Source organism: Brachycentrus maculatus, unplaced genomic scaffold (assembly GCF_059751285.1).
Source record: "Brachycentrus maculatus isolate JH-2025_06_01 unplaced genomic scaffold, ASM5975128v1 h1tg000559l, whole genome shotgun sequence".
NCBI lineage: Eukaryota > Metazoa > Arthropoda > Insecta > Trichoptera > Brachycentridae > Brachycentrus > Brachycentrus maculatus.
The window spans coordinates 905,034-930,193 of record NW_028281302.1 but is presented as its reverse complement, the minus strand read 5'-3'; the positions used below and the strand labels follow the sequence as shown (position 1 = coordinate 930,193).

Genomic DNA, 25,160 nt, shown 5'->3' with positions numbered 1-25,160 from the left:
CGTACACAATTCGATCCAGGAGGCTGCTTCAGGTGGCGAATTATTGTACGAATAAAGAAACAAACTATTACAATATAAACGTGTTATTTTTTGACATCTCATCAAAGATGAAGAAGATTATGGAAGTCTGGGCATTTACGGGGCTGACGATCGTCATAGGCTGGTTTAAGTGATCACTTTACACACGTGTAACATTCACCATTTCTACCCATTATTGACAACCACACTACTAAAATTCTTGGAAGTTCTATATATATATGAACCAATTTTGAAACATTATTTTTGAATCACTAGAACTTCACTAGAGACATCTATTGGTGAGATGAAAAGAAGCTTTTTATTGAGCAGAAATTCTTTTATTAGCACGTGAGTTCCGAATCCTGGATTAATAATCGTACACATGAGAAACGCCAGAAAATATCAATATCATTTTTATTATTTAAGCTTATAATTTCACCAGATAATTTATTTACAACATTTTGAGTGTGTCGAAATACTTGTTCACAAAATCTGGATTATCTCCAATTACAGGAGTTATTTTCATATTATTTTTGTCAAAAAATAATATGAAAATAACTCCTGTAATTGGAGATAATTCAGATTTTTTGAACAAGTATTTGGACACACTCAAAATGTTGTAAACAATATAAACGAATGGCTATATAAAATCTGACAAATCTTGTACTCTTGAAATTAACTGCTGACTTTTCACAATTGTGCATAGGGCACTGCATTATTTAAACGCAGTGTTATCTTGACACACGAAGGAAAGGTGATCAGCCCCATCAGATTGAATGTTACCTGGGCGTAAAGAAAATTAAGTTGCGACTTATCGTATATTGTGGACTTTGTTAAATCATAACACACAATGTAATGCTATTAAACGCGCCGCGAGATGGCATCCGTGTTTCAAAGCAACAAAATAGTGCGCTATTTCGGGGAAAATCGCGTCCGATTTCAAGGAATCCCAATACTATCGCGTAATGTTGGAACAGCTTTAAGCGGAGCATATAATATCACTCACTACTTTCAAGAACGTCATAAATCAAAAAACTTGATTTTTCAGGAGAACGTTTTTAAAGTTTAATAATATAATACAACGTATTAAAAATAAATTTCAAGCCACTTATAGAACTTTTTACTGTGCAACAGATCTTTTAAGGTAAAACCTGAAGGTTTTTTTTTCCATTTGAAAAAAAAATTGTATGTTTAAAAAACTAATTAAACACTACATTTTCTTCAAAATTCAAAAACAACACTTTCTGCCCTGTAGCAGGTAAACATTAAGTTAAAATATGCCTCTTTGGCTGGGGTTTAGTACATTTTCTGGGCATTCCCAAAACATGTACAACTGAAAATTGACGATTTTTGATTTATGACGTTCTTGAAAGGAGTGAGCGATATGTAGTTCTTTATCTTTCCTGTCACAATCCTAGGGGTGTGGTATGTTACGATTGTTGATTTAGTTGTGTTATGTTATCCTTACCCTCGAAAGACTCGTACATAAGTAGTAGATACTATTTGATCTGATTAATTTATATTATTTAAAAAAATAATAATAATATTTTAGACTGTCCTTGTTATTGCAAATGATAAATATCTATGCCCCAACCAGAAACACGAGAAACCGTCAAATATTTTATTGTACACTCTGTTCGCAGTTATTTTACCTCTTTTTTTTTAAATAATTAAATTAATTAAAGTATAAATAATTAAGAGAAAAAATACAGGTTAAATATCTGTAGTGACAGCCGGACAGAGTCTGGATTCAATACTCCTATACACCGAATGCAAAAACCCGGCAATGATTTTGCGGACCATATCGGTATCTGGAATATTTTACTTCCTTACTATAAAGCAATAATAATTACAATATTTCAGGCTAATGCATAATTCCTTGTTTTATATGTTCATCCTTGTTTAGATAAGTACTGTACGAACCAATAATATACTTAAAAAGAGAAAACGTATTATTTTATCATAAAGTATAAAACCTGTAATATATCGCTCACTCCTTTCAACAACGTCATATATCAAAATACTTGATTTTTCAGGAGATTGTTTTTAAAGTTTAAAAATAAAATGAAATGTATTAAAAATAAATATCAAGCCACTTATTGAACTTTTTACTGCGCAACAGATCTTTTTAGGTAAAACCTAAATGTTTTTTCTCCACTTGAAGAATATTTAATTTATTAAAAAAAATAGTTTAACGATACCTTTCTTTCAAATGCAAAAACAACACTTTCTGCCCTGTAGCGGGTTAATATTAAGTTAAAAATATGCCGCTTTTGCTAGGATATAGTACATTTTCTGGGCATTCCGAAAACATACACAACTAAAATTGAAGATTTTTGATATATGACGTTGTTAAAAGGAGTGAGCGATATGTATTATGTACAAATTGGCTACGGCCGTTAATAAAGGAAAAAAATACCAATGCAAAACATATAAAGTAATACGAGTACGGAAATGCTAACCCGACTGCCCTAGCCATTGCTATGAATCTTTTTTCCTCTCCTAAAGTACCTAGCATTTCTCCTCCATTTCCTTTCACATATAGCAGTTATATCCTTCGTCCTGGGGTGATTTACTTACGCCAGTTCCATCCTATCGAACTCATATATCAATGCGGTTCCCAGAAAAAATGAATATGCAAATATTATTCACTACAAACGTAGAGGTAGGTTTGAAGCATTGTTTTAGTATTAAATGAACGGATTAAAAAGAGGCAGTTGTAGCACAACAAACAGTTTTAGGATCTTTTATGGAATGGATCATTCTTGTAACCGGCGTGGGTTACGTGCGATGACTCTCAAAAATGTACACGCCTGGCCTTCTTCGGAATCTCCCAACTATGCCACCGTTGTAAGGGGTGACGTTCCAGACGGCCCCGCCGTACCGAGTTACCGAGTAAGCTGGATACGGACGGAGGTGAATGGATGTATGAGCGGAAGAGCGGGCACTGGACCGACAAGTCAACCTCAATAGCCCTGATAAGGGCTTTCCGAAACTGGTCCGTGAATCGGTATAATGAGGCGAAGCGGTCCAGGCTGGCGGCGCGGCGAGTAGTCCAAGGAGCGGGAGCGGAGAAATGAAACACAGGTTTCAACAGTCACACCAGAACTAGTTTATTCTCTCAAAATGCGCCCTCTATATACCCGGCCGTGATCGCGTACCGCCCGACAGTGGGAAAGTACAGCCAATCAGCGGCCGGGGGAGAGAGACAGCCATATCTCTGTCTCTCTCTAATGGGCACCGGACGGGCTACACTTTCATACCGTACCGGTGCCGTTCCAACAGTTCGTTATTACATTACAATTTACAAGTTTATTTTATCAGTAATCTATTTATACAACTTAACATCTAGGCGCATTTAATATTAACATTGTCTTATTCTTTCTTACATCTAATACATTCTGTAAATACATGAGAAATCGGTAGAATCCATAGAGGCCCTTCTTCGGGTCGCATTCCGACGGGCGACCGTTTCGCTCGCCGCCAGGCGCCTGGAATTCTTTTTCAGGGCCGCCGTACGGGGTGTGCGATCCGTCCGTAACACTCCCCCCGTGCAGCTAGTCTGCACCTAAATTCTCGGGGACGGGTCGCGCGCCTTCTCTTCTTATTACCGCGATCTTTGCGGCCGGCCTGGTGTAGACCCCCCTAGGGGTCTTTACCTCCACGACTCGTACTTGGCCGTCTGCTGCTTGGTCGGCTCGGGTCACTATTCCCCGCGGCCAACAGTTCCTCGGCAGGTTCGGGTCGACAATTACGACCATGTCGTCCTTCTGGATCGGAGGCGCGGGATCGCGCCATTTCTTCCGTTGGGCCAACGTTGGGAGATATTCCCGCAGCCAGCGCCGCCAGAACATATCCGCGGATCTCTGGGCGATCCGCCACTGTTTGCGAAGGCAGGCTCCTTCGTCGTCTTCGTCGTAATGCGCCAGCGTGGGGTGCGCATTAGCGGTTCCGATGAGCAGGTGGTTCGGGGTGAGGGGTATAGCTTCCTCGGGCTGCAGAGTCACCTGTGTAAGTGGACGGTTGTTAACTGAATACTCTGCCTCGGCCAGTATCGTTTTCAGGGTCTCCTCCTTCGGGGCCTGTTCGTTTAAAGTCGCCTTGAGAGCTCGTTTTACCGACCTAACGAGCCTCTCCCATGCCCCACCCATGTGTGGGGAAGATGGCGGTATGTATTCCCATCTTATGTTCCGAATTGTCAGCTCCGCCAACAATTTTCCATCCTTCCGTAGTTCCGTCACGGCGTCGCGCATCTCTTTGTCGGCGCCGTGGAAATTGGTCCCGTTGTCGGAGTACAGGGCGATGGGGCACCCTCTCCGGGAAATCATCCGCCTCACTGCCATTATCGTGGAGTCCGCTTGCAGTGAGGACGCGAGTTCTAGGTGGATGGCGCGTGTAACCATACACGTAAAAAGAACGCCATAACGTTTTTCCCGTCTTCGGCCGACAGTCACGGCTATCGGCCCGAAGAAATCTACTCCGCAGTGCGCAAAGGGCGGTGCGCCGTACGCAAGCCGGGATGCGGGCAACTGTCCCATCAGTGGGATCCTTGGTCTGCTCCGAGCTGTCTCACATGTCTGACATTCCCGTGATATTTTCTTAGCGGCGTCCCTCAGCCGCAGGATATGATACTTCGTTCGTAGGTCTGCTACAGTTCTTTCTGTTCCTGGATGTCCACCTTTCTTGTGGACATGTTCAATCAATAGCCGCACATATCGGCATGCTCCGTCGAGGACGGGTGGGGCAGTGAGGCCTGCCGCGAATTCGGACGCGGCCTTAAGGCGTGTACCCATTCGTATTATTCCATTGCTGTCCAAGTACGGCGTCGCGGCGTACAGACGGCTTCCGGGCGGGCTTCCCTTTCCCTCCCGCAGCATTTGCAGCTCGTCTTGAAATGAGCTTTCTTGTGACTTCCTAATCCACATGTTTTCAGCGTCCTGCATCTCCGCGGCGCGCAACTCAAACCCCCCTCCGGGTTGTCCTGTGACCGAGTGCCGCCGGCATCTGGAGATGAATCGTAGTACCCAGGCGGTCGTGCGCACCAGCCGGGTCCAGGAGGAGAACCGCTCCACCTGCGGGAGGGCCTCCTCGTTCCTTGTGTGTCCGACAAACTGTCGAACCGGTTTTTCTTCGAGCGCTTCTGCGCTTGGTCTCGTTCGCCCAACTTTCTCTGTGGGCCATTCTGTCTCTTCCTCCCTCAAGAAACGCGGGCCCCCAAACCACAGTCCGTCTCTTGAGAGGTCAGGGGTCCCCTTGTCGCGGGTTCCAATGTCCGCCGGGTTTTCCTTTGTGGGGACCCATTTCCATTCTTCACGCGTGGTCAACTCATCGATCTCTCCCAATCGATTGGCCACGAACGTTGCATATTTCAAAGGATCATTGCGTATCCAACACAGCACCGTGCTGGAGTCCGTCCAGTAGATCGTTCTTACTATCCTCGCCTGACTCTCCCTTTTGATGGTGGCAGCCATCCGTGCCGCCATCAGTGCCGCCTGTAGCTCTAGGTGCGGTATGGAGAGCGGCTTCAGGGGGGCCACTTTCGATTTGGCCATCACGAACGCCGCGTCGCCGGCGTTCACAAAGTAGGCTATCGCACAACAAGCCTGTTCAGATGCGTCGCAGAAGATGTGCAGCGTCACGAGTCGCCCTTTAGACTGTAGCACACATCTTGGTATTCTGCATTCGTTGTTCTCCATCAGCCGGCGCCACTCTGACCATCTCTCAGAGTGCTCCGGCAACAGCGTCTCATCCCAGCCCGTCTTTGATCGCCAGACGGCCTGTAGGATAATTTTTGACCGCACGGTGAGGCACGTAATAAAGCCGACCGGGTCAAAAATACTCATCGTCGCGCTCAGCATTTGGCGCTTGGTGGGGTTCTCGGGGATCGAGGCCATCTCGGTCCCATATTCGAAGAGAAACGTGTCGCTCCTGGGGTTCCACATTAAACCCAGGACTCTTTCCGTTGTATTTGCTTCTCCTATTCTGATGGCATTTTCCGCCTTTTCCTTTTCCGCAATGCCTTTCAGGACTCCTGGCTTATTAGACGCCCACCTCGTGAGCTCAAAGCCTCCCCTTAGGAGCACCTGCCTCAGGCCATGTATGAGGGATGCGGCCGCTTCTTCGCTGTCGGTCGCATCCAAATAGTCATCCATATACATTCGTCCTTGTATGGCCGCCGCGGCGGCCGGAAATTCGTGTGCGTACGTTTGGGCGACCTTGTCGCGGACAAACTGGGCACTACTGGGCGAGCATTTCGCGCCGAACATCATCGATGTCAACATGTACGTTTCGGGTTCATCCCGGCTATTCGTTCGCCACAGGAACCTTTGCGATGGCTGGTCAGCTTCATTGATCCTGATTCGCAGAAACATCTCCTTGATGTCTGCGGCTACCGCCACGGCCCCTTCCCTGAATCGAAGGAGGTTCCCCAACAGCGAGGACAGGAGGTCTGGTCCTGTCAGTAAGTGGTCATTCAATGACGTCCCCCGGTGCTGGGCGGCAGCGTCAAATACCACTCTTATCTTACCCGGCTTGTTCGGGTTACTCACAGCGAAGTGAGGTAAATACCACTCCCTCGGGTGGTGCACATTCTCTTCTGCGGGGTCGAGCTTCACAGCATATCCTTTTCCAATATATTCACTTATCTTGGCCTTGTAAGCCGCTGCCAATGCCGCGTCACGTCCTAGCTTCCTTTCTAGAGAGTGAAGCCTGTTCAAGGCTGCCTGGCGATTGCACGGCAGTACGTCTCCGTCCCGAGCCCATAATAGCCCGGTCTCCCATTGGCCTGACGGGAGCTGTCTTGTAGTATTCTTCAAGAGTTCCAATGCGCGCTTATCGGTTGCGCGATTCCTTTCGGCGGTGGAGACGCCCAATGACTCCACGGCGAAGTTTCTCTTCAATAGCTCGTCCAACCCTTGCTCGACCCGGTTGTTTGGCAGATTGAAGTTGGGGTGTACGGTACCCCCGTACGTTACTGGCCCCAGTGTGGTCACTATGGTCAGCTGACCATCCTCCCGAAGCACTGGAGTGTCGATCGGGAACATGAGAGACGCGTTATCGAGGCCGATCAGCATCTGCGGTCTGATGACGCGAGCTCCAGTCCGCGCGGGCGCGCCACTTTTGTGTACAAGGTCCAAGTCCTTGATGGTCCTCGCCCCGATCTCGAATTCCCCGTTGTGATCACTTATCAAGGTCACCGTTACACGCTGCGACCTGTGTGTGTTGCTTTGTCCAGTCGCACCTTTTATCGTCAGATTCCTTGCTATCCCCGTAGCACCTATCGCGCGGGCGACACCCTCCTCGAGGAGGGTCACAGACGCAGCCTCGTCCAACAAGGCGAACACTTTTGCGGTCCCCCGCGGTCCCTTCAAAGTAACCGGCAGCACTTTGAATGTGACCGGGACCTCACAGTCATTTGTCCACAGCACCTGCGCATTGTCCACAACTTCCTCACTTTTCACGGCTTCCGCGGCACCATCCGTGCGGTAGTGCAGGATTCTATTGTGGTGTCTCCGGCAGATTTCACACTTTCTTGCTTCACACTCGGGCACCCTGTGCCCTGATTCCAAACACTGGAAACACAGTTTGGACAGCCGCACAAATTCCCAGCGGTCGTCCACGGTCTTCTTCTCGAACCGTTTGCATCGGCGTAAGTTATGCCCGCTGGCCTTACAAAATACGCATTCCTTGTCACTCGTCGTGTCGCGCGTCGCAAACACGTGACTCCTTGGCTCGACGCGTCGAGCGTTCTCGCGGCGGGCGGGCTCGGCGCACTTGTCGCGCTGACCCGCGCGCTCCTTGTCTCTGTTCCTCGCCACCATTCTGAACAGACCTCCGTGGCGCGTGATGCCGGCGGTGATCTCGTCAAGCCAAGCGGCGAGATCGTAGATACTGCTCCTCGTCTCGCGGCGGCGATCGCGGAACCAATCCCACCGGAGTTGCGTCGGCATCTTGGCAACCATCTCCGCTAGCAGCTGCGGGTTGTCGAGATAGCAAGCGTCCATCCCGTCCACGGTGGTGATGACGTTGCGTATCGAAACCGCAAAATCCACGACTGCTTCATCCGCGGGGTGGTCGGCGAGACTCGGCATCCTCCGGGCGTCTTCCAGTATCTGCGCGATGATGAGTGTCGGGCTGCCGAAGGCGTCCTCCAGCGTCCGCAATATTTCCGACACGTTGCGCGGATACAGTAGCAGGCCTGCTACCATGTGACGCGCACGCCCTTCCAGTGCGCGCGCCAATCTTCCGATGTTGTCAGCGTCCCCTATCCCCCATCTCTCAGTAGATTGGAGATATGCCGCGTTGAAGCGGCGCCATTCCCTCGGGTCTCCGCTGAACTTGGGCAACTCCGGCGGCTGCCCCGACCATCGAAAGTAGTCCCCGCCTCGGGGTGAGGGCTCCGCGTAGATTGCTCTTCCGTCATCTCTGCGGTGCCGTTCGTCCGGTCGAGCTCTGTCGACCCATTCGCGTACCGGGTAGCGATCGCGTTCGTCCGGTGCGCGCCAACGCAAGCCAGAGGTTTCCATACGCCTCGGCTCCGCGTTGCCAGTAGGCGCCGGGCCATGTCCCCCGGGCGCTTCTCCTCTGTGGCCGGTCAGTTCGTCCCGCGATTCCCCAGCGAATCGCGTAGGTTCCGGATCCAACACCGGAACCGGTAGAGCTGCGGCCGATGTCCTGAATCCCGTTCTGGGCTGATTGGCGGCGTCGTCCTGCCGCGTTCGTAGGTGGGTGGATTGTTCGACACCCGCGATAACCTCCCCCCCTGGGGAGCTTACGTTAGCTGCTGTGCACTTCGACAACAGCTCACGGAGTTGCTGGAACTGCCTCTCGTTGCTGGCGGCTAGCTCCGCCATCTGGCGGCGCAAGTCGCTACTCGTATCAGTCCGGACTGAACTGACAGAGTCCCGATCCTCCTCACGGCGCTGCTCTTCGGGCTCCGTGGCGATGTTGCGTCCCGACCTCAGGGATGCAGGCATCGTAGCTGGAGACTGCGTTGAAGGATCCGGCTCGAAGGACCAAAATGTAACCGGCGTGGGTTACGTGCGATGACTCTCAAAAATGTACACGCCTGGCCTTCTTCGGAATCTCCCAACTATGCCACCGTTGTAAGGGGTGACGTTCCAGACGGCCCCGCCGTACCGAGTTACCGAGTAAGCTGGATACGGACGGAGGTGAATGGATGTATGAGCGGAAGAGCGGGCACTGGACCGACAAGTCAACCTCAATAGCCCTGATAAGGGCTTTCCGAAACTGGTCCGTGAATCGGTATAATGAGGCGAAGCGGTCCAGGCTGGCGGCGCGGCGAGTAGTCCAAGGAGCGGGAGCGGAGAAATGAAACACAGGTTTCAACAGTCACACCAGAACTAGTTTATTCTCTCAAAATGCGCCCTCTATATACCCGGCCGTGATCGCGTACCGCCCGACAGTGGGAAAGTACAGCCAATCAGCGGCCGGGGGAGAGAGACAGCCATATCTCTGTCTCTCTCTAATGGGCACCGGACGGGCTACACTTTCATACCGTACCGGTGCCGTTCCAACAGTTCGTTATTACATTACAATTTACAAGTTTATTTTATCAGTAATCTATTTATACAACTTAACATCTAGGCGCATTTAATATTAACATTGTCTTATTCTTTCTTACATCTAATACATTCTGTAAATACATGAGAAATCGGTAGAATCCATAGAGGCCCTTCTTCGGGTCGCATTCCGACGGGCGACCGTTTCGCTCGCCGCCAGGCGCCTGGAATTCTTTTTCAGGGCCGCCGTACGGGGTGTGCGATCCGTCCGTAACAATTCTCATGATGTGTTATTATTAGCTGATAAATTAATATGAAAAATCACAAGACTATCGGTAACATACTTATTGTAATCTGTAGAGAATTAAGGGAGATATTAAGGTTTACGCTTTAGATATTTTAATAAAACGAAAAACGGACACCGCTATACGTCATCAAAATTTACGTCATCGAGTGTGTTATGGGACGTATCCCTTTATGTATCTGCTTTATAGAGCTGTAATAGTAGTAGTGTGGATTCGTTTCTGTGACGTCATTCGTTGCCAACTTATGAAAACAACTTTTTTACGTAGGTGAATTGTGCAAATGAAAATGACGAATGAAAATATTGATTATATCGGCTGTTTTGAACACAAAACGAGTCTTACACAATCCTTTATAGGTTGAGTATGTTAAATTAGATATTATTCCCGAGTAATAATAGCCTCTTTTTATTATTATTAATTTTTCCGCGTCCCTATGACGTCATAGGTTGTAAATTTATATTACAGTGAAGATGAGGCCAGAGATTTACGACAGCCGCCACGACACGCAAAATAGGTATGTACCAACAAACGGCCAGTGATTGGCTGCTGTATTGTAATTTGCAACATATGACGCACCATAATCGGTTGTTTAATTTTTTAAATACTTTTCAAATAGAGATGTTCCATTATGCAACACTTCTAAAAAATGTTCTCGACTCCCCCAGTTAAAGATTTAAAAATGAAAGTAAGATTGCCATATAAAACTGTTCCGCAGTTTAAAGTTGCCGCTCTTCTTCGTATTAATTCCGGAAGTGAAGATGACAATATTTATTCGTTCCAAGGAAGGTAGGTACTAGCATAATTATATAGCGCTGTGTCAAGGTCACGAATGCGCGCTTATTGGCAAAACAATTATTATTATTATTATTGTATATACATACTCGTGTTTAATGCCTAACACGATTTACACACAAAAAGGATCGTAACATTATAATGAGAAATTAATTACGTTATTAAAACTAACAAATCGACGTTTTAAATAGATACGTTTTTACAAAACGATTCGCACGACCACTAGAAATGACATTACATACTCGTTGAAACGCTTTTTAGAAAAGTTTTTGACAGTATTATTGTTTTCGTACGTTTCTCGGAATTTTATGTAAATTGATATTTTTTATCCACATCCACCTAAATACAAACATTCCGAACGTGACGTGTGAGTGGCGAGGATGTTTACAATCTTATCACGAAGGTGTACACTTAATCCCATTAAAACAACTAGCGACATTTATTTATCGGAAGCGGACACTAATCATTTTGCTAATAAATCAAAATGTAATCGGCAGACGCCATATTGAAGCGAGGAATAATATTTTTACATACCGGTTCCTCTGGCAGGCATGCCCTTCGTCGAAGGAATGTCCGTTCTCGGAGTTTTGTCGTCGGTGGAGCATTTTAGCAACATGGCACTGCTTTATAACGAAATTGCCACTGTTCACTTGTATTTATTTTCACTGTCGCACAACTGTTAAAAACAAATCTAAACATTTGAGCACATTGAAAAGACCCACACTCGTGCACAGCTGATAATCGACTAATTTGATTGGTCAAGCAAATGTGACGTATACCATGCGCTCGGTCAATATACAATAACAAATATCTCTATTTTGTCTTCGATAACGAAAAATATTGAAAGTGTGGTAAATAAAAATATATCAATAAACATCTATTTTTTTTATACCGTACAACCTGTCCAACAAGTCGCAATCCGTCACAATCTCGCGAATTGCAAATGTAAACAAAGTAAATGTTGCCATATGCAATGTTTAATTTTAATTATAAAATAAAGTACCTACCTTTATTTTCATATCTCAAATACGTCTATTCAAATAGTGAGCAATGAAACAAAAATATTTAAATAAATGATAAAACGTTGACTGAAAAATGTGCGAATGGAGAAAGAGGGAAAATATGCAAGGCTGAGTTGACATTATTAAGAAATAGTTCGTGCATGTTGAGTGAACAAGTAGTAAAAATGATATGGCATAATCAAGCATACCAAAAACACCCTTGACGTAGTGCTATCTTATTTACAGAATTTAAGTCAGAGATCAAAATTAATTTTAGAGAATCAACTTTTTATCCCGCACACAAAAACACAGACTCAAGAGACAACGTAATAGCATTAAAGAAAAGAGAATCTTTATGTATTTGGAAGAAAAAATGTTTGCAAGTCATAGTTTCACAACCTTATTCTTATTGTGGTTGGGTGTCAGCGCGATGCAAAGTTCACAAAGTCAGAGATACCTGTATATACTGACTTTTGCCAGCAAATAGGAATGAGTATGAGTATGGCTACTTTTCAGAAGATACGTTGAAGCGCTACACTTTGTGTAGGAGGCATGTTGCTATACCTACAATTTCACAATAATTAGATGGCAAGTCATGGCAATATATTGATGTGCATAGCTAACTAACGTAACAGTAATTCAAATGCATCTACAGAAAAGTAGTGATTTTTTACTCACTCCCACAGGGCTGACACCAGTTGATATCTTCTTCATCCTCAAACCCTTATCTGCACCCCAATGGCGCATAGGAAAGCATCATGGAAAATGTAGTGTTATCTCGATCGTTAAAACATGAAGGAAAGGTAATCATCCCTCCGCTTCAGGTACCAGTCCAGGGTGATATTGAATAAATATTAAGATACTGACCAGAGCATTTCGTTGTAACGTGACATTCGCAGCGAGCATCCGACTTCGGGTGGAGTACTCGGAACAAGTGGTGAGCAGCTCGGCTCGCTGTACTGACTATACAAATGCTTGCATCGCAACGTGTTACGACGGAATGACTCCGGTCGGTCCCCACCTTTAGAGTGAAAAAAATTACTTATATTTATTTGACCCCCTGGGCATTGAACCCGGGACCTCCATAACGGTAGCTGAGCGTGCTGACCATTACACTATGGAGGCGGAGGCAGTTTTATCCACTGTGATGAAAATATTAAAGTACTAAGAAGATTATTGCAAAGATTTTAATAACTTGAAGTAAAAAAAATTTTAAAATCATCTGGTACTGGGCTTTTGTATGGGCAGTTATCTTCCGGAATTGTCTAGTGATTTCCATAGACAGGAAAAACCCATTAATTTTTGGTTTAACACTGCTGGCAGTTTTAGGTATTTTTAACGATAAGTGAAGGTCATGATTAGAATTTAAATACTGCGATAATGCATTCTATATGCATTTCATATCAGGTTTAGAAGTCCTTGAATACCATTATTACCTTTTCATTGATTCCAACACTCAACAATATTCTTCGTTGTTCTTACCCTTTTTGTCATCTTTTCTCATTTTATCAAAGGTTTCAGACACTTTTAAAAAAAAAAAATATTTAATCATTTTTCATTGATTGATTCGGCAGTCACTTTGTGGTAAGTAAAACATTTTACAAAGTAAAACATTAATAAAAAATATTTTATCACAACAGGAGTTGGCAAAAATCAAAGGTGTGTATTTCCATTTTACATTTCACAACAGACATGTTGTTTGAAAGGTCCATTAGATATTTCAATTTTATTGATTATTATTGATACAGAAAGAAAACTTATAATTTGAGCCAGCTCATATTTGGTGGTTGGGGTGAGGTCAGAGGGAATAAAATAAAAGATTTCGGTCAAAGAAGGCGAGTACCAAAGTGGGCAGAACATATTGAATGTTCCACAACGATGAAGCTCGCCTTCCCGAACTCGGAGTAAAGTATTTAGGAAGGTTTTTATTTGAATAACCATCAATCTACATATTATCGCTGCACTCTGGATCCGTGAGACCCTAAACTTGACAAACTTAAGCACATGTATAAAAATAAAAGTAAAATAAAGGAACCTAATACATAGTTGAGAACAGCGACGATTAAAATATGCAAAAATAGAAATTCTCAGAAAAGCTACTCACTGTTACGCTATATATACTCGGAACACAGTGACTACGCTAGAAATGCTACATAATTATATCAAAGGCAAATTGGTCGAACAAGGATTTGTATTTAAGTGAAGAAGCTAAAAATATACATATGTATTATGTTCTTATCCTAATTTGTTACGCTGCACCATTCCAATGATATTTTAGCTAAATCAAATACCATAAAGCCAATTTTATCACTTTTAGACCTGATTACACAAATATTTAACCTAAAAACTTTACGAGATGGCACAATTTAGGTGCAAAAATCGGGATAGATAATACTTTACTGCTAAAGGGGGCTCATGGAGCCGTTCTGTATTCCGATAGTTTGTGCAATCCCTCTACACTCGGGACTCCATTTTTCTATCGTAAGAAGGTCCATTCACTCGTCGTTAATTATTTAAATGACAACTTCAGATAAAAATGCGTAATTATATCAACAATTAATTTCTCAATACAATAAAATACGTTTATACAATAAAATACGGAATCAGCGTTACCTATTATCATCCATGCAGCACAAACACGTACTGCGCACGAAGCGAATATTGGACAACTAGTTACATTAGCTATAGGGCGAGTCGCCACCGAGATAGCGGTAGCGTACATTCTCCGAGACTGAGTGAGAGCTGTAGAGTATCCGGAACCTGAACCGGCGGTGAATGTAACCAGAGTAATACAAACCTAACATTATATAATATATAAAATTATGGTCGCGGTGCAACCCTTATAAGTTAAAGTTAAATAGCCAGATACAATTTCGGCTTTAGACCGGGGGTGTTAATCTCTTAAAACAGAGGCGCTCGCTCAGGATTGCTTCAGACGTATGACGGTAGCTGCGGAAAACTAATGATGGTCAGCAGCTGATAGATAGGTTAGTAGGGTGTGGTGGTGCGACGGGCGCACGGCTCCTAGCCCGAGGAAGCGGTCACGCCTCCTTCGCCGGCCTGCTCTGCCAGAGCGGCCTTGTTCTGTCTGACCAACTCCGCTCGACGCTCCTGAAAAAACAAACAAATAAGTACCATTCCTCAATTGAAAAATCCTTCTGGAGTTTACACTCTTTCTTTACGTCTTGTGGTCTCCTGGGATGTAACGCCCCAACAGGTACTTAATTGCCACCATTTCTCCTGATTTTATGCCGGGTCAAGGGCAGTGTTAGATGAAGACTCCATTAGCTACTTAAATAGATCGATTCATCTTGTAGGGGAGTGTACTCTTGCTCACTTTATTGTCCCCATAAATACCACATTTTAAATACTTTCTTTATTATATGCCCGAAGAAGGAAAGAGCCCTCCATCTGCATGATGTGAAGAGCTTTTCGGCCTAAAGGATAGAGATATTTGAAGTCCAAGAGCACTTAGCACCCGCCTTCAACACCATATTTCAACCAGCACACGCCTACTTTTTTACTCAGTATTTCTAGTCCATATGATGCAATGACGAATAACAGAGATTTCACTAGACAGGTTATCGTTTTCTTCAGACCAATTTGTTCATATTTTTGTCAGACTGACAATGGCTTATTTTTCCATTCTAATTTCCAGATTTCTGCTTCAGACCCCCCATGTTAAAAAATGATAACTGTAGAGCAAAAAGTGACTTTAAAATTTTTTATATATTTCAGGATATTATGTATTTTAGTCACTTTTTCCATTCCAAAATTGGAATATCATTTGTACTTTAGCATTAAACAAATCATAAAATGGAGAAGAAATTAGCTTATGTAGACATATACTAAATTCACTCATATTCACCAAATACATACCAACTTACACTATAAAACAGAAGTAAAAAAGATCGATAATATACGCAATATGTGAAAAATTAAAAATAAAATGATACAAAAATAAAATAAAAGCTGGTGCAAATTACTTGTTTCTTTATATTGTCTAACTTCTTCTGAATTTCCTTCTCGCGATTCTGCTCTGCGATGGTCAGTTTGGTCTCCAGCTCCTTACTGACCTCCTCGGACTTAGAGGTCCCCAGCATTTCGGCCGATGTCCTGACTTCGGCTACCTTCACAGTGTTCTAGTGCGTGCATTTAAAAAAAAATAGTAAAGCATGACCAAAAATATAACTAACAAAAATATGACCAAAAAGTCATATAGCAAATAATTGAACTAATCAATTTTAGTTATAAGAAGTATAAACTTTTTTAATATACATATGTCTTCTTCTAACCCTTATCCGCATCCAATGGTGCATAGGGCACTGCATCGTATTGACTCTGTGTTATTTTGATCATTTCTTACATGAAGGTAAGGTGAGCACTCCTGTGTTTCAGGGACCAATCCAGGGTAATATTAAATAAATATTAGAGTGTAAAAACACTAATATTTGTTTTCACACCCCTCCCCTAGGAATCAAACCCGGGACTTCCAGAACGGTAGCGGAACATGCTAACCATTACGCCACGGAGGCAGACAGCACATATGTATTCAAAATAATGTGAAAGAATTTAGCCACAAAATCGGTTTACAATTTGAAGTGGAAACAAGGTAAAATATTATTATACATATAAGGTTAAATTCTATTCTAAAATAACATTGGCAACAAAGCTGTTGATATGAGATATAGATAACCTCAAACTGACTACACGTTTGGTTTTTACATATACAAAATGTAAAAGTAACGCCCAATGGAACAGATTTTCTATATTTTTGGTCACAGTATAAAAGCGTGTAAAACAATCAACTAAATGTGCAAGGACAAAACTAATATTACAAATGAACAAAACACACATGCGACGAAATTAATTCATCAGTTGTAATCTAATAAAGATTATTTAATTTTTATTTTAGGGCTATCCACAAATAACTCGTAAGTACATCCCTTTTATGCAAACTGACTTCTGAAATACTATGCGTATGCAGCTTTTAGTCCTAGCTTTTTGATCCCGAAATACTAAGGTTCGTTTGTGAGGCCAACCACTGACGTAGTATTTCAAATTCTTCTTCCTCTGAATTCCCTATTAACATGCAAGTGGTGTATAGGGCATTTCATCAGATCGATGAGGTGTTTACTTAATCGCCGATAATAAGGCAGGGTGCGCTTTAGGTACCAGTCCAGGGTGATGTTCAATAAATATATAAAAATTAAATTTCACTTTTATTTGTTTTAACCCTCCTGAAAATCGAAATCAGGACCTCCAGCGCGGTAGCCAAACATACTAGCCACTGAACTGTGTTACTTATATTACATCTTGTAAGAATTGATTGTATCCATTACATCATATTGAATTGGAGAAAATAGATATATGTTAAATTTTAATTAGTTTTACATATATAGTTGGCGATATACATAAAAATACGCTTAAAGTTCATTGCTCAGTAAAAAATGTACTTACAGTGGAGATATATGGAAGCTTAACTGTATTGATAACATCATTATTTGATACAACTGATGTTTAAAAAAAATATATGTACGCCCAGATGCCACATTTTAAATGACATTTTGAATTTAAATGAGATTTCATATTAACCTCTGACAAAATATAATACTACTAATTTAAGCTAGATAAAAATAATAATAATAATATTTAAAGTGTTGTTTAAGAAAAAGAGTCTGTATTCAATATCTGTATGCTTCTGTTATATGAGGTAAGTGAAGTCTTAGATGTTGACAATTGTTAACCCTTTGCGATCGAGGTGCTACAATAGCCAGCACCATTTAATGTTTTTTATTCTCTGATTTATAAATTTGTATGCTTATTTCAAATGAGGTACAAATATGACCAATATTACTTGTCTGTTTATGGTTGACAGGAAGATATTGTGTCACAGCAACAAGCCCACAAATGTACATTCATTAAGTTTTTTTTTAAATTAAGATAAACAAATAAAGACAACGTTTTTAAAACAACAAGTTTTTATATCATTTATATTTGAAGCACTAACTCTGTGATTTTCCATTTTATAATTAAAATGTAACTTAGTTTAAAAATAACTACAAATATTTTAAAATCACTACAAGTATTAATCAGTCTTGATAAAGAAGCGGTTAGCTTTGTACTACATAAAGAAGCTTCTTTACATCTCACCAATAGATGTCTCTAGTGAAGTTCTAGTGATTCATGAACAAGGTTTCTAAATTGGTTTATATATATAGAACTTCCAAGAATTTGAGTAGTGTGGTTGTCAATAATGGGTAGAATTGGTGAATGTTACACGTGTGTAAAGTGATCACTTAAACCAGCCTATGACGGTCGTAAGCCCCGTAAATGCCCAGACTTCCATATTCTTCTTCATCTTTGATGAGATGTCAAAAAATAATATTTACAGTGATTTTGATAAAGAAGCGGTTAGCTTTGAAACCGGTAGACATTATAATTAAAGTTATAATAAAATATTTACAGTGATTTTAAAACAAAGTTACATTTTAAGCATAACATGTTTTTAATTTATTTCTTAAGTTGTTAAGAATATTGAAAATATGGTACGATCGCAAAAAGTTAAACAGTTTTAAAAAATACAATAAGTTGTGTTGGTTAAGGAATGGAGTGAATATTGAATGTTCTTCGGACGAGGCGAGTGAATACTTACGTAGTTGCGGAGCTTCTCCTTTTGTTCCAGTTCGATCTGGGCGCGGCGAGACGACGCGAGTTCGAGTTTCTCCTGGATGCTCGACTCCAGTTGCTGGAACCTCTCGGAATGGTTTGAGCGCACTTTCTGGACTTGCTCCTCCTTTAGTATTGTGTAACATTTTCATTTTTACATTTCACCTTCTGTTTTGTCAACAGTCACCGATGTGACATGATATTGTCAAGATTGTTTTGTGTTTGAAGTGTAAAAAAGAAAAATTAAAAAAGAGGAACGAAAACTTTTTTTATGAATTGTAAGGAATTTCAGTGCCAATTTTTTTATTTTTTGTTGAAATAATGTTTCAATTGAAATGCGAGTTTTATAAAATATTTAAAATACGAGAGAGTATTCTTTTTCTGATGCAAACACTCAGTCTGTTATTAGTCAGAACTATTTACAGTAGTCTCTTTAGATTCATCCAGACCACTGTTTAACCTTTTAACTGCCATATAGGTATTCATATGACTACATATAAAATTATCCCAAGAGATGTCTCAGCATATGCCAATTTTGACACTGTCAAAAATATTTGGCGATTAGAGTATGTAGAAAAGTTGTATATTTAAACATAGGAATTTGGTACAGTCGACATCACAAGCAAAGATGATGTAACATGTTGACAAGGTTATGGCAGTTTAAAGGTTAAAAGGCAGCATAGATTGGGGTAAACATTTGTCATAAATTGTCAAATTTTAGTTTCACTGAAATTCCTTTCACAAACATCAATTTTCAAAGAGTAAAAATCTTTCTCGTGTGATATTTATTACAAAAGAAAACAGTGTGCACATTTAATGTGATGAAACATCCATGCACCGTGTGACAAACAGCGAATATTTAAAATTCTATCAATTTTGTCGATCTAAGATACAACATCAAACACAAAACAGCAAGATGGATGATTGATTCATGAATAAAGCGATGGTACGAGCACAATTTCATTGAAAGCACAATTTTACAAAATCACAATAAGCCAGTTTTCATATTTTTAAGAAATTGACACAAATAAATCAATTTGCTCAATTAATTTTCATCTTAAAATCAAAACAGGGTCTAAATTACACCCACCATAAGAGTTGTAGCTCATTTTTTAATCCTACTTAGTAATTAAAAATGTGTAAATTGTTTTTATAATTTTAAATTGAAAGAAATGTAATTTTTTATGTTAAAAAAGAGAAACATTTGTGTTATTATCATTTACAAAAATACTTCCATTACACACTATGATTTCTGTGAGCCAAAGCGGCGCATTATTAAAAATAGGTATCAAATTGTGGCAGAGTGGGTTTGAGCCCAGAAACTCTTGACTCAAGAATCCGTGATACTAACCACGGGACCACAGCCCAATACAAGATGTATCCACTATAAATTACACCAAATTGTTTGATGCATGGAGTAAAAGTGAGGATTTCATAGAGGAATATAGTAATGGAAGAGGCTCGAGTTATATTTTTTCAAGTGTTGCACTATTATACATTTTTTGATTGATTAAAAGAAAAAAAATGCTATGTTACAATGACTTACATGTTCCTTCAGCCTGTCCAACATCTTCTTGAGGTTTTCATCCCTCTGTGCAGCGGCAGTGCTGAGTTTACCCTCAATAGCTTTCCAGATTTCTCCCGTCTGCTGTTCCAGTGAGAGCCTTTAAAGAAATTCAAGGAATTAACAACAACAAAAATTAGCTTAAATGAAAATATTGAACTGTGGGATTTTCGTCATTGCACATTTACTACCAAGTCGACACTGCAATATTTAGTTATACAATTTATGTAGGATAACTTAAAGGCTTTAAACATTTCATAAGGCAGCGGTTTTCAAAGTGTGCTGTGCATTATCCTGGGAATCGGCAAAAGCTCTGCAAGGGCTCCTGACATTAAACAGTTGGTAAAAAATCTTCATACCTCTCATTAAATGGAATGGAAACAATTTTACTAATTTTACGGTGAGCTCAATCAATTGTGTTTTTGTGTATTGTATTTTTGTGTTATTTTGTATTCCGTTGTAGAAATCAGTAGTGTAAAATGTACCTAAGTTTTAAATTATTGTAATTAAATAACGAACATAAAACCTGGTTTTTCTCATTCTAGGCTCCGTAAAACATCAAGTGTTTTAAGAAAAATTCTGTCGCCAAAAAAGTTTGAAAAATGCCGCAATAATGTATTAAGTGAGCATAAATAGAGATTATAATTTAAAAAATAATCCCGATGTTGATTTCCATAAACCCAGTTGATACAGTTTTTCCAGGATAAAGTTTGAGAGCCACTGCAGTATTGTATCAATAGTGACCATATATACGGTTTATCATTTTTTTTAAATCCTGGTGTTGATTTTTAAAAACCCAGTTGATCCATTTTTTCCAGGCTTAAATTTGAGAACCGCTGCAGTAATATATCAATAGTGACCATATATATGGTTTATTGTTATTTTTTTCAATCCTGGTGTTGATTTATAAAAACCCAGCAGATACATCTTTCCAGGGTAAGGTTTGTTTGTCAGTCTCCATAGTGTAATGGTCAGCACGCTCGGCTACCATTCTAGAGGTCCCGGGTTCGATTCGCAGGGTGGATCAAATAAATAAAAGTGATTTTTGCACTGTAATATTTATTCAATATCACCCTGAACTGGTACCTGAAGCGGAGGGCTGATCACCTTTCCTTCATGTGTTAACAATGAAGAAAACACTGCGTTTATATGCAGTGCCCTATGCACCATTGGGGTACGGATAAGGGTTTGAAGAAGAAGAAAGTTTGAGAACCGCTGCAGTATTGTATTAATAGTGAGCATACAAAGAGCTTCTAATTTTAAAAAAATCTTGTTGATTTTCACAAACCCAGGTGATGTTGGTAATTTTTTTCCCGACTATGGCTATTATGATTTCTGCCTGATGGCACTTATATTGACTCACTGATCATATTGACTCACTGGCATGTGATCATGGCAGTGAGTCAATATGCGGATGTTTGACTAGGGAGGTAGGTCTCACCTCGTCTTCTCGACTCCCTCGAGATGGTCCTTGACCTTGGAGCGCAGGTCGCTGATGTAGGCCTCCCGCTTGCCCACGTGGGTCTCCATCTTGGCGTCCAGCGCCTCCTTGGTGCTGGAGATGAACATGTTGGTCTGCTCGTCCTTCTTGCGGGACGCCTCCTCTATTTTGGCCATCTTGGCCGCGATTGCTGCCATCTTTGTCGCCTCCAGGCACTGGAAAATTAATTTATTGCACAAGGTATATTTTCGACGCACTCGCTCACAAGTCACATCCTAGGAGGACCACTACTGGACTCCGAGAAGGTGAAGCTCCTACCACAAAGACAGGTCGTGAGTAACATGACTCACGTAGGTCTTGGAAGTGAGCTGTAATACAGAGGGAGGACACAATAGACCTAATATGGTCGCTATGACATAAGGGATGCAAGATCCCTTGACCTCAAAAGGTATATTTTAGCAAAAAAATTGTGGTCACTATTTTTTAAAGCAATTTGTGATATTCAATCTATTTTTTTTTCTGTGGTCTCAATCTTGTGGATTGTTTTGCAGCAATGAATGACACCTCCTTCTCCATTCGGTCTGTCATAAATGGTAAAATATGTGATTTGAGGATCAGGAAATCATAAGATGATGCAGATTGTGATAGTGAAAAAGGTATTTCCTGGTTGAATGGTTAATCAGTAGTACTTTATTAAGATCCCAAGAGCTGAAACAATGTCTACTCAAGGAAAAGGAAAAAAACTGTGGAAGAACATAACATAAATTCTCCATTTAGATAAAAGATGCAAATTTGTCCACTATCCAAATGGCCCAGAACAGGCAAGAATGGCGAGAGCTGATAAATCAGAGCTGGCTGAGCGGTCAAGGTCTTCCTCAGTTGTGAGAGATATGACACAAAGAAGAAGAGGATAGTGCTGGTCTTGGGTTTTTAGAGAAGGAGACCTTGGGAGGCTCGGATCTAGCTGACTAATTGAACTAAATACTAATCCCTTCCACTGCCTACACCGGGGTACTTCTAGAAAATTTGGTGATGGACTTACAATCTTGTATTTATTTAGATTGGCAGTGACAGGTATATTGAAAGCTCTTAAATGTAAATTCACAGTAAAATCGGGATACAATTTTATATTATCACATTTTCAATAAATTTTGCAACTTAGTAAAAACAAAAATTGCTTAGCAAGAGCAGATCTGTCAGGAAGCCTAGATGCTTCTGTATCAGATCTGGGCATGCAGTGGGACAGCTTTCAAAGACCTTGAGAGGCGTCGGAAGACCCCACTAAAGATAGTCCGACGATATAACCACTGTGGGGGGTAAAAACTGGCTGCAAACAGCAACCGACCGAAGGAAATGGAAGATTACGGAAGAGGCCTAAATCCAGCAGTGGAGAACTGATGGCTAGAGAAGAAGAAAAAAGGAAATATTGTTACCATTCTCCTTTCTTCGGCAGCCTTCAACTTCTCTTCAATCTCCTCGGCTGAAGCAGTCTTGGTTCCGGGAGAGAGGGGCCTCTTGGGGATCACCGGGGAGCCGACGGGCTCCGCCAGGATCACTTCGTAGGCCAGCCCTCCCTTGGACATCTCCTGACACCTGATCTCTGTGGCTGCAAAAAAAAGAGAAAAGAAGTCAAAATTTCGTTCAATTTCGGGAAGCAAACGGAGTGAAAGTAAGACCACCAAGTACCCTCTGCACAATTTTTCATAATTAAATTTACGATACATCACAAGTGCAGTATGGCTGTCCAAACTTAAGACACAGTAAGGGACATTTTTTGTAGTACGTTTTTTTTGCATTTTTGGACTAAGTAGTAGAATCTACTTAGTCCAATAATGCAAAAAAACGTACTCCAAAAAAATGTCCCTTACTGTGTTTTGAGTTTGGACAGCCGAGTAGGTAGATACGTAAATGACAATGATGGCATTATCTCTTGAACAATTTCAGTGTTCGTTTGTTTGGCGAAAAACTCGTGAAAAAGGCTAGAAAATTCCACAGATTATTTGGTTTTGATTTTCAAGATCCACGCAGATCCAGGAGAATACGATAAAGATAACGCCGCGAAGTTTCATATCAACGCAATTATTTTCAGCTCAAAATGTCAATTCCATCCGGAGCATATTTTAAGTTTACACTAAACTGAACGATTCCATCGCAACAGCGGCGAAACTTGCGTCGGTGGTTTCCACCACATGCAATGCATCATATGATTTACGATAATGATAACGCCGCATCGGTTCAACAAGTCAACGAGAGGAATTTTTAAATATACATATGTCTTCTTCTAACCCCTATCCACACCAAATGGTGCAAAGGACAACGCAGCAGTGTAATCTAGATCGATAATTCCATAAGGATAATTACATCACATATATTTATTTCTAAACCTGTAAATCAAACCCGGGACATCCGGCACTGCAGGCAAACGCGGTTACCACAAAATAAATTAATTTCAAAAACATGCCCCAAAACTTATAAATTATTCATCAGCTTTGTGAGAAATGCCGCGAATAAGGCGATTTTTGTCGCTCGCGTTACTGTAATAGGAACAACAAAACGTGACGCGGATCGTGTTTGGTTCGACCCGGCGCGGGGCATTAGTAAATTAAACATAAACGTAAATTATATAACACAAAAAAATTGGTAAAGGATTGATTTTTCGGACTAGACGTGTCGGCGCCTGTTGGGCCGCATAGCGGATGTGCGCGATCGATTCACCCACCAAATCGACGTATACAGCTTAATAACCTAAGGTAAAAAAAATAACAAATATACGAGCATACCATATTCTAAGCTCTTAAAGAGATTTTACCACAACAAAAGTTGACTTAAAGCTCCCCTTTTTCGTTTTTTTTTGTTATGACTTTTTTTATCATTTAAAGATTTTATGTTTTTAGCCCTAGTAAAGGTGATTTGTAAGGTTTCATAAATAATCTCAAATGTAAGTTAACTCGACAAAGCCTATTCATAATATCATGCTAAGTAAGTACTAAGTTTTCAAAAATCGCCTAAAAATTTTTAAAAAATCATGGGCGTATGGAATACTGGTGGAAGAGCATATTCCATTGCCATCGGTCTGCAACAGCAAAGGCACGCTCGCTAAATTTAGCGCGCCGGTTGTGAGCTGGTAAGACTATGTTACCCATAGCAGTTGTTGTAGCCGATCGAAACGTGAGACGTCTATTGACCGATTCGTTTGGAATGAACGGGTCTTTTAGATTCTCTGAAGCCAAATTATGTATTGATTTATACATTAGTAGACAGAGTTTATATTTTACCCTTTCGGAAAAACGTAACCAGCAGTTCGGCTGTTCAAACGTAAAACACAGTAAGGGATATTTTTTTGTAGTACGTTTTTTATTGTATTTTTGGACTAAGTAGAATCTACTTAGTCCAAAAATGCAAAAAAAAAGTCATACAAAAACATGTCCCTTACTGTGTTTTGAGTTTGGACAGCCGAGTTGGTGAAGTAGTGGAATGATGTGACTTAATTAAAAAAAAACTCCTAAAATTATTCTCACTGCAGCGTTGCACACTGCTTGCAGTCGAGTCATATTATTGTTTGGTAGGCTCGAATATATACCGTTACAATAATCGACTCTGGATACTATTATAGTAACGCATTTCACTCACTCCTTTCAAGAACGTCATAAATCAAAAAACTTGATTTTACAGGAGAACGTTTTTAAAGTTTAAAAATATAACACAACGTATTAAAAATAAATATCATGCCACTTATTGAACTTTTATTTTGTGCAACAGATCATTTTAGGTAAAACCTGAAGGTTTTTTCTCCATTTGAAAAATATTTAGTATATTTAAAAAAATAATTAAACAATACCTTTTATTCAA

General features: G+C 41.1%; 3 protein-coding genes across 8 annotated transcripts in view; all 3 read right to left on the bottom strand.

Annotated features, from left to right (window-relative positions):
• NFAT (nuclear factor of activated T cells 3) overlaps positions 1-11,592 on the bottom strand; it is a 98,284-nt gene extending 86,692 nt beyond the window's left edge. For 2 of the 4 annotated variants that reach the window (XM_088273188.1, XM_088273187.1), the window contains exon 1: positions 11,171-11,562. In XM_088273188.1, the coding sequence (XP_088129314.1) occupies positions 11,171-11,252 (82 nt within the window). In that variant the 5' untranslated portion in view covers positions 11,253-11,562. Of the gene's footprint in view, positions 1-11,170 lie in introns of all 4 variants that reach the window. The other 2 variants (XM_088273191.1, XM_088273189.1) reach the window with 2 other exon arrangements.
• LOC148301481 (uncharacterized) lies at positions 3,915-9,804 on the bottom strand. The gene is made up of 2 exons (XM_088273198.1): positions 4,141-9,804; positions 3,915-4,025 (listed from the first exon to the last, which is right to left on the bottom strand). The coding sequence occupies exons 1-2, from the start codon at positions 8,991-8,993 to the stop codon at positions 4,022-4,024; spliced, it is 4,857 nt and encodes a 1,618-aa protein (XP_088129324.1). The 5' UTR covers positions 8,994-9,804; the 3' UTR covers positions 3,915-4,021.
• A 1,955-nt stretch (positions 11,593-13,547) lies between the features above and the next one.
• Positions 13,548-25,160, bottom strand: part of stai (stathmin) — a 90,962-nt gene continuing 79,349 nt past the window's right edge. For 2 of the 3 annotated variants that reach the window (XM_088273176.1, XM_088273175.1), the window contains exons 3-8: positions 22,745-22,917; positions 21,312-21,526; positions 19,853-19,970; positions 18,293-18,433; positions 15,624-15,779; positions 13,548-14,748 (exon numbers count right to left, since the gene is read on the bottom strand). In XM_088273176.1, coding sequence (XP_088129302.1) covers positions 14,662-14,748; positions 15,624-15,779; positions 18,293-18,433; positions 19,853-19,970; positions 21,312-21,526; positions 22,745-22,917 — 890 coding nt within the window. In that variant the 3' untranslated portion in view covers positions 13,548-14,661. The remainder of the gene's footprint in view (positions 14,749-15,623; positions 15,780-18,292; positions 18,434-19,852; positions 19,971-21,311; positions 21,527-22,744; positions 22,918-25,160) is intronic. The other variant, XM_088273177.1, reaches the window with a different exon arrangement.